Source organism: Macrobrachium rosenbergii, chromosome 19 (assembly GCF_040412425.1).
Source record: "Macrobrachium rosenbergii isolate ZJJX-2024 chromosome 19, ASM4041242v1, whole genome shotgun sequence".
NCBI classification, from domain to species: Eukaryota; Metazoa; Arthropoda; class Malacostraca; order Decapoda; family Palaemonidae; genus Macrobrachium; species Macrobrachium rosenbergii.
Window position 1 is genome coordinate 22628090 of NC_089759.1, and position 13761 is coordinate 22641850.

Below are 13761 nucleotides of genomic sequence, written 5' to 3' on the forward strand. Positions count from 1 at the left end.
ATAATAATGATAATGAGATTAATAAATGGATTAAATATCACTGGAACTATGAAAATACTAAAAAACGTCACACTGATGCTGGCAGAGCTAAGATTTGCGAGGACGGTCTAATAGAATACCAGCTATGACCTTCTCATTCTATGTTATGATCATACATTCGCCCATGCTTCAAGACACATGCGTACATACATGCGTATATATATATATATATATATATATATATATATATATATATATATATATATATATATATATATATATATATGTACATATATATACAATATATATATATATATATATATATATATATATATATATATATATATATATATATATATGAGAGAGAGAGAGAGAACTGTCCTATTAGCGAACATGATGCTAAACAGCATTACAGAAACAGTATGTTAGATATTCCCAGTGGGCTGATGTTTGGAGTCAAATGAATATGTATTTCTCTCTTAATGAAAGCCAATAGTTAGCTGGTTTAACAGACAGAAATCTCTCTCTCTCTCTGTCTCTTACTCTCTCTCTCTCTTTCTCTCTCTCTCTTCCTGGGGCACCTTATCCTAATAAAAAGAGATGGCGTTGCAGCAGCTATTTCTATTCATTCCTTGGAAATTCAGGTCTCCCCAGGAGTCACGATAGTGACGTCACTCGAATGGTCTGATGTCGTCATCATGACGATGACGTCATCCGAATGGTGCGATGTCATGGCCGCTGTGCACTGCTCAACATGCACAAGTAAGAGGAAAAGAAAAAAAAAATTTACAAGAACACCTAACCTGATCGAGGAGAGAGATCACACTCCTCACACTGGAAGAAATATAAACAGAAAGTGAAAAAAAAGTTTTCGACCGAGACGTGATTTCAAAATCTAGAGAAGGTAATTTGGAAAAGAAGAAGAAGAAGAAAATGAAGAATAAGAAATAAGAAGAATAAGAATAAGAAGAGATGGATTGTTGCACCAGGACATAGGCAGGAACCTTATTCAAAAGAAGAGCCACTCATCTCACCACGAGAGATAAATATATAATCTATCATTTCCAGCCAATAATATATCTCGTAAGGCTCTTTTGCTGCATGAAGGAGGAGGAGATTTCTCACTTTCATTATTTATTTATTTATTTTTTTCCTAACAACAAAACTTACTATTTCAAAACACCTATCGGTCGGTAAAAGTTTGAGAATTTAAAAAAAAGAACTTCCGTTCATTAGCAGAGAACTCCTTACCATCATACAAAAGGCACTCAAGTAGTTTTATATTTCTCAAAACGTCATTATTTTTTTTTTAAATATTGTAGGTCTTCCACTAGCAAGAGGAATGAATCATATCCACAAATAATAAACGAAGAGGGAAGTTATCATCAGCGCTCAGTTTCGTCTTTGCTACGCGTAGGAAAAACGAAACTCACGCTGACAACGCAGGAAGTAACACTGGCTAGAATTATTACTATTTGATAATATCAAATGTTTATCATGAACTGTTTTCACAATTGATAAGGAGCAATTCACTAAAAAGAAAAAAAAATATGATAATGGCCCCTTGACAGCATGAGGAATAATTATTATGAATGATGACTGAGGATCGAAGTGCCCGAGAAACCTTACGCCATTCCTTCACAAGAGTTTCAGTCATGTTTCTCATAAAGGTCCAGGGAAGGCTCGGTTGGTCTGTTACAGAATGGGCAGATGAAATCTGTGATGAAGAAACTGTCCACGAAAAAAAATACCGCAGGTGGTACGTTGCTTTCTAAATGTGTAAGCGTCAATGCAATGTGCATCCACATTGCGCGATGCACACGCACACACACGACGTTGCAAATTTGAGTTGGAATTTTGCAGAGACACACCACAAGAAGTCCAACTGCAACACAACCTGTATGACCGGTACATGCAACCTCCGTTGGGTAGCTCTGGAGCTTAGGACTAAGAACAAACGTCCTTACTAACACCAAACTATAAATTAATAACAAAATGAATTTCTAACAATTCTTTCTAAATTGTAAAGGAACTAAACAATCATTTTGGTTAAGCGTGATGCCTCCTAGTCAACCGAATAGCCAAATCATATTTCATGTAGAACAAAAATAGTCTTCTTTTCCCTACTAAAAGACCCTACCGGCGGGACAACATTTGAGGCCAGCCGACAGGCACAAATATTGCATATAAGACAATGAAATGACAATACACATGTTTACTTTCAAAAGACAAAAACATAGTACAAAAAGTTAATACTATGCCACAAGTGCATTGCATTTGAGAGAAAAAAAAAATAACAATTTGAGCTAACAAAAGAGAGAGAAAAAATGCAAAATATCAAGCAGAAACGTGTCATTCTTCCATACAGTATCTCTCTAATGATATACCAAAAAATAATAAATAACATCAGAATTCAATGACTGAAAACTGAACAAATACAATGATGATGCTTTTTCTTGCTCCCCTCCTCTCGTTTATTTGTAAGTTTAGTTTTGTTTCTTGTTGTTTCTGTGAGTTTCTCTGTTCATGTTTTCGTGTTCCTCTGCTGAGAAACACCCGGGGAGACCTGATGCAGACGGCCGTTTTGTCTGCTTCTCCTCTGTACACTGCCTCTATTCAAAAGTCAATATGACCTCTGGCATTAAAGAGGCATTTCGTTATATAATTCTCTTAAAAATTGACCAGTACTAGAAATTACAATAATATAAATCTGTACTGAAATTGACAAATATTATCATGGATAGGTGGATAGAAAATCTAGTGCCTATTATGCAAGTACGGCGAGAGTGAACCGCCGGGGTGTTGTGGAGTGACTTTGCAGCTGCTCGAGTCTTCCAGAGTTGAGTCGACGTGGCTGAAGTCACAGTCAGTGGTAGCAAAAGATGCTATGTACAGAATAACCCCAGCCATTATCAGAGTGAGTTTGTGGTCAGGTTATGAAGGAAATGAGGCACAGCCAAAACACTCCACGAGGGACAAAGAGCTCATCCATTATAAGTTTGCATTTTGAAATCAATTTCTGGTTTTCTCATCTTTTGTTGAAACCGAGACCTCCACGGAGTCCAGCAGAGATGGCTCTCTTTGACGTACTTCTCTGTTTTCTATTGAATAATGTTGCCTCTTCCTCCCAACCCCTAGGTCAGCATAGGTTGGCTCAGGTGTGGGTGGGTGGATAGGCAGGGTCATTATGAGCTCTGAACCGCCCACCTGAGGACATCGGCTACAACGGTGGTGGTGGTACAAAAAGGGACGGCTCACACTTGGGCGGCAGGACGCGGCACGAACCATAACAAAATAGAGATTCTGACAGCACACACACACACACGCACACACACGTGAGCAGGCAAGTCGCAGGCATAATCTGCTGAGGAAGGCACGGGGGGCGGCCAAGGCGCAGGATTGCCCTGCAGGGCTGCCATATAGACTGCTGCTGCTGCTACTGCACGGGCACTCCCTGAGGTGGGACTACTACGGCGAGTGTGTGTGAGCCTCACGTGGCGGCGACGGCAGCAAGGAAGGTAGCCTTAACCACCTTTGTCCTTGCTGGCTGCTACGACAGAAGTTTGAAGAACATCAATGCCAACGACAAATTTAGGAAAAGGATGAGCATGACTAGCCGCTGGCGGGAGAACCAATCCTGTTGGAAGAGTCATCATGTTAGAACTGGCTTCAGAGTAGAGCAAAGTTTTAATGAATGGAGTACCAGTTTACCTACTTATTGCATAAAGTAAAACAATCTCCCTGACAATCATCGACGTTTTATGCTGTTCAATCATGAACTTTAAACATGCCTGTTAAGAGCAAAAATTGGAGACAACTGTTTCACTTGTGATAGTTTTGGCTACTTCATGGAAGTTCATGCATATCTGTTTTCAGAAATCAATCAGATATATAAATGGAGAGTATCTAATGTGATTATTTAATCAGATGCCCAAAAGGATCCAGTACAAAAAACTTGTGATAAAATGGAATCATAACTGAGAATCATAGTAATTCTCAACGCCATGTAGAGGACATAAGTACAGATACATGTTAACCCTACCTACAATCAGAGTTGTAAGCCATTAATACAATATCAAAAGCACGGTGATATACTGTTCTAATATTTACAAGAGAGAGCCAAATATTTGCATTTAAAGTTGTCGCTAGAAGTGGAGTGGTACTGGGAGGGACACTAGACACCCAAGGGGTACTGGAGTGACACTTACTTGGACCGCAGGACTCGTGAGGTATAAGAGTGGGTTTGCCCTGTACAATTCGGCCTCCTCTGCCTGACGACGGAATTCCTGCCTTTGGGCTGAACTAAGAACAGAAGCTTCCTCGCGTGACATGATGTTAACTGGCAATGCTTGTACATCTGGCAGCGACTTCTTACGTTTGACAATAGGTGGTGGCGCCACCTGAAGGGATGGAAAGACAGATTTATTCCTAGACTTGTTGCAGTATGGGAAATAATCTGCCTTAGACAGACTTAAATCAAATGAATTTGAGTTTCTTTCGAACAAATTTCAGCCACATAGCTGAAGACACTGGAAACATTATACTGAAATTAACTTCAACTTTCTATCTATACAGTATAAGCCCATGAAACATGATAGCATACATAGACAACTTCTCATAATAGATACTGATTTTGAATATGGGACTTCAATATTCAAGAACTTAATTCTATTATTTGTGAACCTGATATGGGTGATTTCTTAAAAAACTAGAATAGAGAGAGTGGTGTACCTTGACTTGCGCCTGACGCCTCACAATAGGATTAATGTAGAGGGATTCTGTGCGTTTAACGGATCCCTGTCCCATGGGAGTGGGTGGACTGGCTGGGATCTCTTGACCACAAGCCCTTTGCCTCAAGAGCGCTTCTGCCTCCTGCTGTGTAGCTGGGATAGTGTAAGGAACAGTGAAGCCACCACCGACTGAACCATTCCCTGTGAGGGGGGGAGGAGCCTCGCTAGATATTATAGACGCTGGCCTTGAAGAGCGCCTTGATCCAGCAGTGATGGGCACAGCAGCTTCATCCTCATAAACCCCAGAATCAGGGGTCCAGTCTTGGGCAGTGGTTCGTTGGGCTGATGGAGCGCGTGATCTCGGGTTTATTAGTTCTGGCGGTACTGGAGTCTGTCCTCGAGAGGTGAACCTGTCCACTGATCTATCTCTGGAAGGTCCTCGGGAGGGAGGTCGATTGTAATGATCAAAACGATCGTTCATGATAGCACTTGAAAATCCGCCGAATTCCATTCCCTTTTGCTTTAATCCTCGCATCGATGCACGACTGCTATCGAGCGCGTTGCCTATGTGTTGTAACGAGCCGTCAATACCTGGATTTGCATTTACAGACGTTCTTCGAGGAACTCCGAGATCAGCTGTCATGTCACCGCCGCTCAAGCTGTAGGTAGTGTATCCTGGACCTCCCCCGCCTCCGGGAGGTGGTGATAAGGAGTCAGCCTCTTGCGTTACTGTCGCGTCTGTTCTTGAAATGTAGTCATCCATTCCGCCTTTGACATACAGGGATTTGGATCTTGGACCTCCGCTCTCGTCTTTTGGCTTCGCTGGAGGCAGTTTGGATATATCTGTCTGCCCTCCACGTGCTGCCAAGTTCGCTTTGATTGCATCCACTCCTGCAGAGTGAGTCACGAATTAGGACTAGTTCAACGAGTTTTGGCTACGCAACATATTTCTATACTAAAAGGACGCTGATTAGCAACCTGACAACTAATGATGGTTTCACTCAGAGATGGAAGATATCTGGAATTACCTTACTTACAGTAACAGAGAGACATCTGTAACATCAGTTTAGCAACAAGAATTTCATCTCAGTAAAACAGGTAATTGCTACAAGCCATAATATAATTACAAGATCAATAAATAATAAAAAGAGAGTAAGTTGTTGATAACAGGAGCAACGGACTAATAATCCTGTTATTCACAACACGTAAACGATTAGACTAAATGAAGTTCTTACCTGGTTGGTGAAAATCTGGAGCAAACTGTTTGGCAAAAATTCTGGCTATATCTGAGTCCTCCCTAGCATGGACTGCCGATATATCTGCCTGTTCGGCCTTGCCTCGTGCTGTGGCAGTCCTGCAATGGGAAAATGGAACTGAATTACACTGAAATTTGCCAGATAAAACATGATGAATGTGGTCTCCGATACATGTACAGATGTAATTATTTTCTGAGGGCCTTCATGAAATTACTGACTAAATGAAAGGATGTGGTGTGGACCAAATCTGTCACCCTTCTTGAGTCTCAACAAACAAATAAATATACAAAACCTAATATTCTTGTTTTCATAAAAGGCTTTCACTACTGACAGATATCTGAGGCTGTTTCTTCAATGTATCCAAACCTCACAACGATTTACTTTAGAAAAAGTTCCGATACATATTTTTCAGGAGGCCATGAAAAACCCCACCCCCTCAAAAGAAGAAGAAGAAGAAGAAAAAATATCAACACAGAGCGACAGTTCACCCACAACAAATCAGTTACCATCGCCAGATATCTAGCTCTCGAATTTAGACTGTAATGATAATGGAAAGCCTTATTATATGAAGCTTACTACTATTTGACTCATACAGAAGAAGAAGAAAAAATATAAAGTAACATGGATCGATAGATCCGCCAACGAATTGATTACCATCGCCAGATATCTAGTTCTGGACTTCAGACTCTAATGATGATTTTAAGTCCTATTATATGAAGCTTTCCACTACCTAACTTATACTTCTAAGTTCAAAGATTCGTCACAAAGAATGAATTACCATCGCCAGATATCTAGCTCTCGACTTGCGACCCTAATGATGATTTTAAAGCTCATTATATGAGGCTTTCCACTACCTGACTTATGCTTCTAAGTTCAAAGATCCGTCGTAAAGAATGAATTAAAATCGCCCGATATCTGGCTCTCGACTTGCGACCCTAATGATGATTTTAAGTCTTATCATATGAAGCTTTCCACTACCTGGCTTGTGTCTTCTGTATTCAAAGGCTCCACTCACCTGGAAATAGCGATATCCTCCTTCTGCATGGCAATTTTTGCTGCTCTTTGGGCAGCTGCAACGGCTGCTTCAATTCGCTCTCGGAATTTGGCTGAGCGAATGAGGAACACGTGCTTCTTCTTGTTCGATGTGATCAAGACGTTGTTCTTGTACTTGCCTTCTTCTTTTGTGCCATCCTGCGTGACGAGGGGAGAAGAGGAAAAGATGCATCAAATGAGATTGCAGTTAAAAGAGGCGAGATATGAACATGTGATAAAGGGAAAAAAGTGACCCAACAAAGAGAGAAGATTAAAAGACAGCTGCAGGGAGTGTTGAAGGTGAAGCTGGTGAGCGTTAGCTCAAAGAAGTAGTCGAACAATGGATATTTCATGTATAAAGATATTTGTGCAGACGTAACTTCTACTGAAATAATAAGCCAGTAAGCCATACAATTTGGCAAATGAGATATTGACGTTTTACCTAAAACATCAATAATTATTACATACATAGGTTTGCAGCTAACGGCCCCCCCCCTCCCACCGTAAAAAAATTAATTAGCGGTGATAAACATCTTATAAGATTTGATTGATACAAAGAGCAGACTGCATCGAGGCAGGTTTAGAAAGACACTGTAAAAAGAATGTCACTAGGAATTTGCGTAACTACAGTTATGTGATAAGTTTTATTTCAAGAGAATTGGCGATGGGGAATTGGTTTAAATAAGAGGTCTTCTGGTGACTGACGTCATGTTTTAAATACAAAAAATAGGGGAAAAAAAGGCTACAATCCTTCATGATTTTTACAAGTACAATTCAGAATGCAATTATTTGATAACAAACAAAGCTGACAATACAAAGACTGCCCCTATTCCCCTTCCAAAAAATTAGAAGCAAAAATAAACAGAAAATAAAACCATGGAACAGGATGGATAATAACGACGCCAAATAATGAAGCCCCTTTCATTTCATTTTGAATGTTGCCTTTTCTGGGAAAAAGGAAAAGTAGTAAAATAAAAAATAAACTATATGAAAAAGGTATTCATAATCAAAGAACATTCAGAACATTTCCTGAACTTAGAATATATTATTGACAACGACGTAAGCTCCCTCTTTGGAGCTTGTTATCTACGCGTCATTTTCTTCGAGATGCTAGTACTAAACATGGGTGAAACTCCTTGGGACGCCGTGTTTAGTACTAACCCCTCGGGGATCAAAGTATTACATACCCTATTTCTATATTGTGTGGTCGACCAATTATACCAATAAGCGATATCTTCGTGCGTTCGTCTACTTTACATTTACCATACGGTGTTTAGTACTGTACTAGCACCTCGGAGTAGGTGACGCTTGGGTAACAAGCCAAGTAGCTCCAAGTAATGTTTATCTTGGTGTACTGGGAAAAGGAGGAAGAATCCCAAGGGAAAAATGATCAGTAACCATTTTGTTCTTTGAAGGTAAAAATGGTTTGTTAAAAGCCGGTAAAAGTTTAAAAATTCTAGTGAGTTTGGGCTGACGAATTACTTAAACGTCGAGAAAAATTATCTGAAGAGTTACCACAATTAGTAAAACACCAGGTATTCGAATATTTCTTTATCTAATGGCGATATCAAAATGACGATTTTCTGTTTTACTAGCACAAGGGTAATTTAAAACTTCTGATCAAAACAGTTTTGTTTCCTGGCTAATCATCGTGAGATTTCAAGACAGAACGTGAAATTCGTTACTGGCAGACCTACTCAGAACAACCAAGAAATTATGTTGGAATTTCTCATATCCATTTATACCAAAAATATATATATTCATCTCAAGTCATTCAACATTTATTCTATTTTGTTTCTCGAAAACAAGATGAGATATACGGTGACGAGAAAAAAACTTCTGTAAACAGGACGTCGTGAAATTGTAACTTCAAACGCTTCAGCGAAGATGCAACGCATTACTATCCTAATACAGTTGTCCTTGTATTTCAATAGTTCATTTAAATTTTTATCTATTTATTTATTAATTTGTTAATTTATTATTTTTTTTAATAACTGACCTCTTCTTTCTTTCTGTATTCCCTTTACCTTCTGTTACTTCTTTCTAGTGAACATCATATTCTTTGGAAGCTTGAATTTCAAGTCAGTGGCTCCTGTGGTGGGCTTGTTCCATGTGAACAGGGTTCATCTTCTGAATAATAATCACAATAACTGAGAAAGAAGAGGTGAAACGAGAGAAGAAATAAACAGTAAGAAAAGAGAAAAATCATAGGCCTAAAGCTCACCTTGAACGTTGTGACGCCGTATCCGTATTTCTTGTTGTTGTACCACTCACCCTCGTACTTGAGACCGTCCGTCCTCTCGGAAACACCGAATCCGCACCGCTTGTCGTTCTTCCACTCTCCCATGTAGTTCTCGATCACGCTGGCGTCCAGCTGTTCATCCTGCTGAAAGGGCCAATTAGAGATTCAGCTCCCTTGTAATAAGACACACGATCTCTCTCTCTCTCTCTCTCTCTCTCTCTCTCTCTCTCTCTCTCTCTCTCTCTCTCTCTCTCTCTCTCTCAGGAACTCGGTTACTCACTGTATTGTACTGCTGTTTGAATAACAAAAAAGCTTTTGGTTTATGGAAAAAATTTTTCAGACTATTATATTGTCAGTTTATTTTCAACTTAATAATTTTTGTCAAAATTTAAAATCATTTCATATACGAGCACTGTTCATTAACATTGCTTTTTTTTTTGATCTCCTAGACTTGCATGGACTCAAACTGAGACTAATTAATGCTACACACGCGCACACACAAGCACATTTACACACCACAACATCAATGAACACAATGTACATGAATCCTTACATAAAATAAGAAAACTGTTTTCAAGACATAGTTTGAAAGCTCATAATGCCATGACAGCCATTCCTTACTAAAGATAAAAGTTTATGAATTTCAATTTTTCGTACTGTAAAGCGCTATTCTAAATATTTTTACGCAACACGACAGTTTTAGGATGCAAGAAAGTTCTGGAAAGACAGATAAAAAAAGACTAATTACATCTATTGAACAAACTTCATGATATGCATAACTGTGACAGACAAAAGCTAAATGTCTATGGAACACTTTTCGATATAAATGAAGACAATAAGATGCATCATAAAAGAAATGTATATATATAAAAAAAGCGAATGAATCACGTCTATGTGCTGTCCATTTTCTATGACTACATTGCAGCAAGAAAGGAAACGGGAGTCACGATATGAGGGGCATGAAGGCGCCGGGGACAGTGACATTTCATAATGAAGCATTTCCTTCATCGTATGTCTTCCATATGGGCGTACTGAAGCTGATATTTAAGATAAAACCATGGGATGAAGGTCCTACAACTTGAATACCTTATAAAATAAAATATTTTAGTCTTTTCTCACATTACTAAGGGGGTGACTTTCGTTTGCTTAAATCTTGTTTTTAAGTCTCAAGGTTTAAAAGTCTATTAGTAGCGGCTGGGTACTTCCAAAATAAGTAAAAAACGACAGGAAAAGAAACTGAAATGTCACTGAAGACGAACAGATGCCATAGAAACAAGACGACAGATGAATGATGGAAATAGCTGATGGCGTCTGTAGTTACAACAACACTCAGCGGAAACAGTAGCATCAGCATCAGCATCAGCAGCAGGAGCAACGGCAGCGTCAGCGCCGGCGACAGCACACAGTAGACACAGCAGAAACAGTGTCAGCATCAGCAGCAGCAGCATCAGCAGGAGAAAATTCTACTAGACTGGCGCTACACGCACTACACGTACCAACCCTACCTCGATGATGAAGGAAGCATTGGAACCCTCGTCCGGAACGTCACCGGTAGTGTACGCCGACTGGCCGGAGTCTGTGGACATCCATGAAGCCGAAGACCCCGTCGATCGGATGGAACCGGACGCGCGCCCGCTCTGGATATCACCCGTACTTCTCTGACGTCGCATCTTGAGACCCTGTCGAAATTCGGCGAGGTCACCAGAGGGTTACGGGGTACAATACGGAAAGAAGAGCCACTCACGTCCTCCCTTGGAGTTTGGGCCTTATGGTGACCCATTCCCTCGCCAATTACGCCAGACTCATATGGTTTGATGCAGATTTTTAATACATTTGTTCTCTGAGCTGATGCATCTTTAGATGTATGTGGTTATTTATTTCTTAATATTTATTTAGTATTTTATTTGTTTTTATCTTGGTTCCAAAATCTTGCCTAGTTAAGTTAATGACCTTTCTGGATAGATAAGTAAGCATGTCCTCACACTCTAAATAATAATTAAAATGAGATTATATTATTAATTATAATAATGGTAACAACAGTTAACAAATTTTTAAATATGAGTCATTAGTGATTAGTGTCTGTAGGATATAAGGTCATATCAATGAATATTATGGATTTCTGATTCTTTGGATACATTCATAATTGGGAAACCTCAAAATAGATAAGGCTTTAGTGACTTGAAAATCTTACTCAGCATGCATTAATTCAAAATCAGTCATATAACAACACTATTCTAAGCAAAAATCATTTAACGTGTGTGTGTGTGTGTGTGTATGTATATATAATATATATATATATATATATATATATATATATATATATATATATATATATATATATATATATATATATATATATATATATATATATATATTATATATATATATATATATATATATATATATATATATATATATATATATATATATATATATATATATATACATATACACACACACACACTTTTACGTGTTTCCAAAATGTACCGTTTGACAACACTTTTATAACTATTTAAAAAACTTTTGTCTTTCTGTGCTACAGCAAAAGACCGAACAGAAAAGACTGCAATTCCTATACATATAATTTCTTAATAGCCCCTCATTACTGCCGACAAATAACTGAATCGCGAACTAGAATTCCAGGGCGTCATACATCTGTGTGAAATATGACATTTAGAGCATCCAGGAATACCCAAATCGCCTCGGACGTTTTATTTGTTCGGCTTTCCCTTTGATACCAGAGGGAACAGCAAAGAGGAAGCTCACGGAATTTCAAAAGAGAATTCTATGAGCGTTCTAAATCTGAACATATTTGACGGTATTTGTGCGTCGAGATTCTGGTAATGGGGAGCATCTCGTGTGGTGTTAAACCTCTGGATCTTTCCTACTATCCATTTTCTCAAATATCTTTCAAACTAATTATTTGATCGAAATTCTACTTTGACACAGTGTACAAGACACCTCCCGCTAATTTTTGGTAATATAGTGTAGTGTCAAATACACTATATTACCAAATAATTAGTTTGAAAGATATTTGAGAAAAACGTTGACTCGCGGTTTCTGAAATGGATAGTAGGTAGTGACCCCCAGGGGTCAATATCTTTATGATATTTAGTCTTTTGTTTATGTTTTTAAGTTAATCCCCAACGGGCTTGTACTAAACACGGCGCAAAGGTGGATACATACCAGGTTAAAACCCTTGGGGGTCACTATCTAGGAAAGATTCGAACCTTTCGCTGATACTGGTTTATTTGTAATTCAGACACTCTGTGGTTCACTAAGGATTTCTTTTTTTTATTATTTTTCAAATGGCTTCTTAAAAATGCCGTATAAACCAGCTTGCTCAATGATGGCTGTTGTCATCCACGGCAGGCGGACGAATTTTCTCATCTTCGATCGAACTCATTCAAGCATTCAGCTTTATTTTAAAAAACCGCATTTCAGACTGCAAACACTCATAATTGAGGAAATATTCATTACATTTTTTACTACACCAAAAATAACAAAAATATCCTTTATTATAGTGAATAAGCTTTTGGGACTTTCAAAAAAATCTTCAGGACTAGATAACGTATGGTGCAGGAATAATATATATTAAGACGCAGTATGTATACGGTATAATAACGGTCTCATCTCAAAGGGTATGTACCTTAGGTATAGATGCGTACAAAATGTTTGCGCAGCAGTTTTTATTTTATCTTATTTCATTTTATTTACTTATTTATTTTTACTTTGGCGCACACGAATGCCAACTCACCTTGAATACATTTTTGATGTTACTCGACTTTTCCACAAGGCTCCCTCGTCTTCTGGGTACCTCGTCACTCCTTGCCCGTAATACGAACCCGCCGCGCCCGTCGTCCACCTGAAATGACAGAATGTGGTCAGCAAGTTGAACTAAGCTGAAGTGAAGTCAGTCCAATTACCAATGCTTCTGAATTTGTATCATACAAGTTCTTCCAGCTATAGGTGTCATGGTATACATTAGAGTTTTAGCTATTTTCTCATCCTTGGTGCTCATTACCACAGACATCCCGTGGACTGTTCTTTTCTTTATCAAAACATTTTCACTGTTCTTGTCTTTATCGAAGCATTTTCACTGTTCTTCTCTTTATCAAAGCATTTTCACAAGAGCAGACATTTTCCCAGGCAACTGACAATCTGCTCGTTTACTTTCATGGTCATTCTTCTATCTTTTAATTTTCTTGGTTCAATTGTCACCTTGAAGATTTAGTTCCTTACTTTAAATAGCTGATTTTGCTATTCACGTCTACTTCGGAAAATAAGAGATAAAAAGAAAGATATGATTATTCCGATAAGGCAACCATCTCTCGACCATCCCTTGCTAATAAGAAACAGTTTCCTTATTTCTTTTATACCACTAGGGAAGAATAATAAAAAAAAAAAAACTGCAAATATCAGCACACCAAACCATTTTCTTTCATTTCTCGAAAACGTGACAAAACTTTGGCTGTAACTAAAACAAAAAGCAAATTATTTTCTGTGTGTGTGTTTTTTTTTT

General features: G+C 38.5%; 1 protein-coding gene across 3 annotated transcripts in view; it reads right to left on the reverse strand.

Moving 5' to 3' along the window:
• Positions 1-1109: 1109 nt before the first annotated feature.
• The window catches only part of jp (junctophilin), a 190040-nt gene continuing 177388 nt past the window's right edge, over positions 1110-13761 (reverse strand). Inside the window, exons 4-11 of one of the 3 annotated variants that reach the window (XM_067121269.1) lie at positions 12997-13104; positions 10745-10918; positions 9222-9380; positions 6981-7156; positions 5945-6063; positions 4711-5600; positions 4188-4379; positions 1110-3616 (exon numbers count right to left, since the gene is read on the reverse strand). In XM_067121269.1, coding sequence (XP_066977370.1) covers positions 3530-3616; positions 4188-4379; positions 4711-5600; positions 5945-6063; positions 6981-7156; positions 9222-9380; positions 10745-10918; positions 12997-13104 — 1905 coding nt within the window. In that variant the 3' untranslated portion in view covers positions 1110-3529. Of the gene's footprint in view, positions 3617-4187; positions 4380-4710; positions 5601-5944; positions 6064-6980; positions 7157-9221; positions 9384-10735; positions 10919-12996; positions 13105-13761 lie in introns of all 3 variants that reach the window. The other 2 variants (XM_067121268.1, XM_067121267.1) reach the window with 2 other exon arrangements.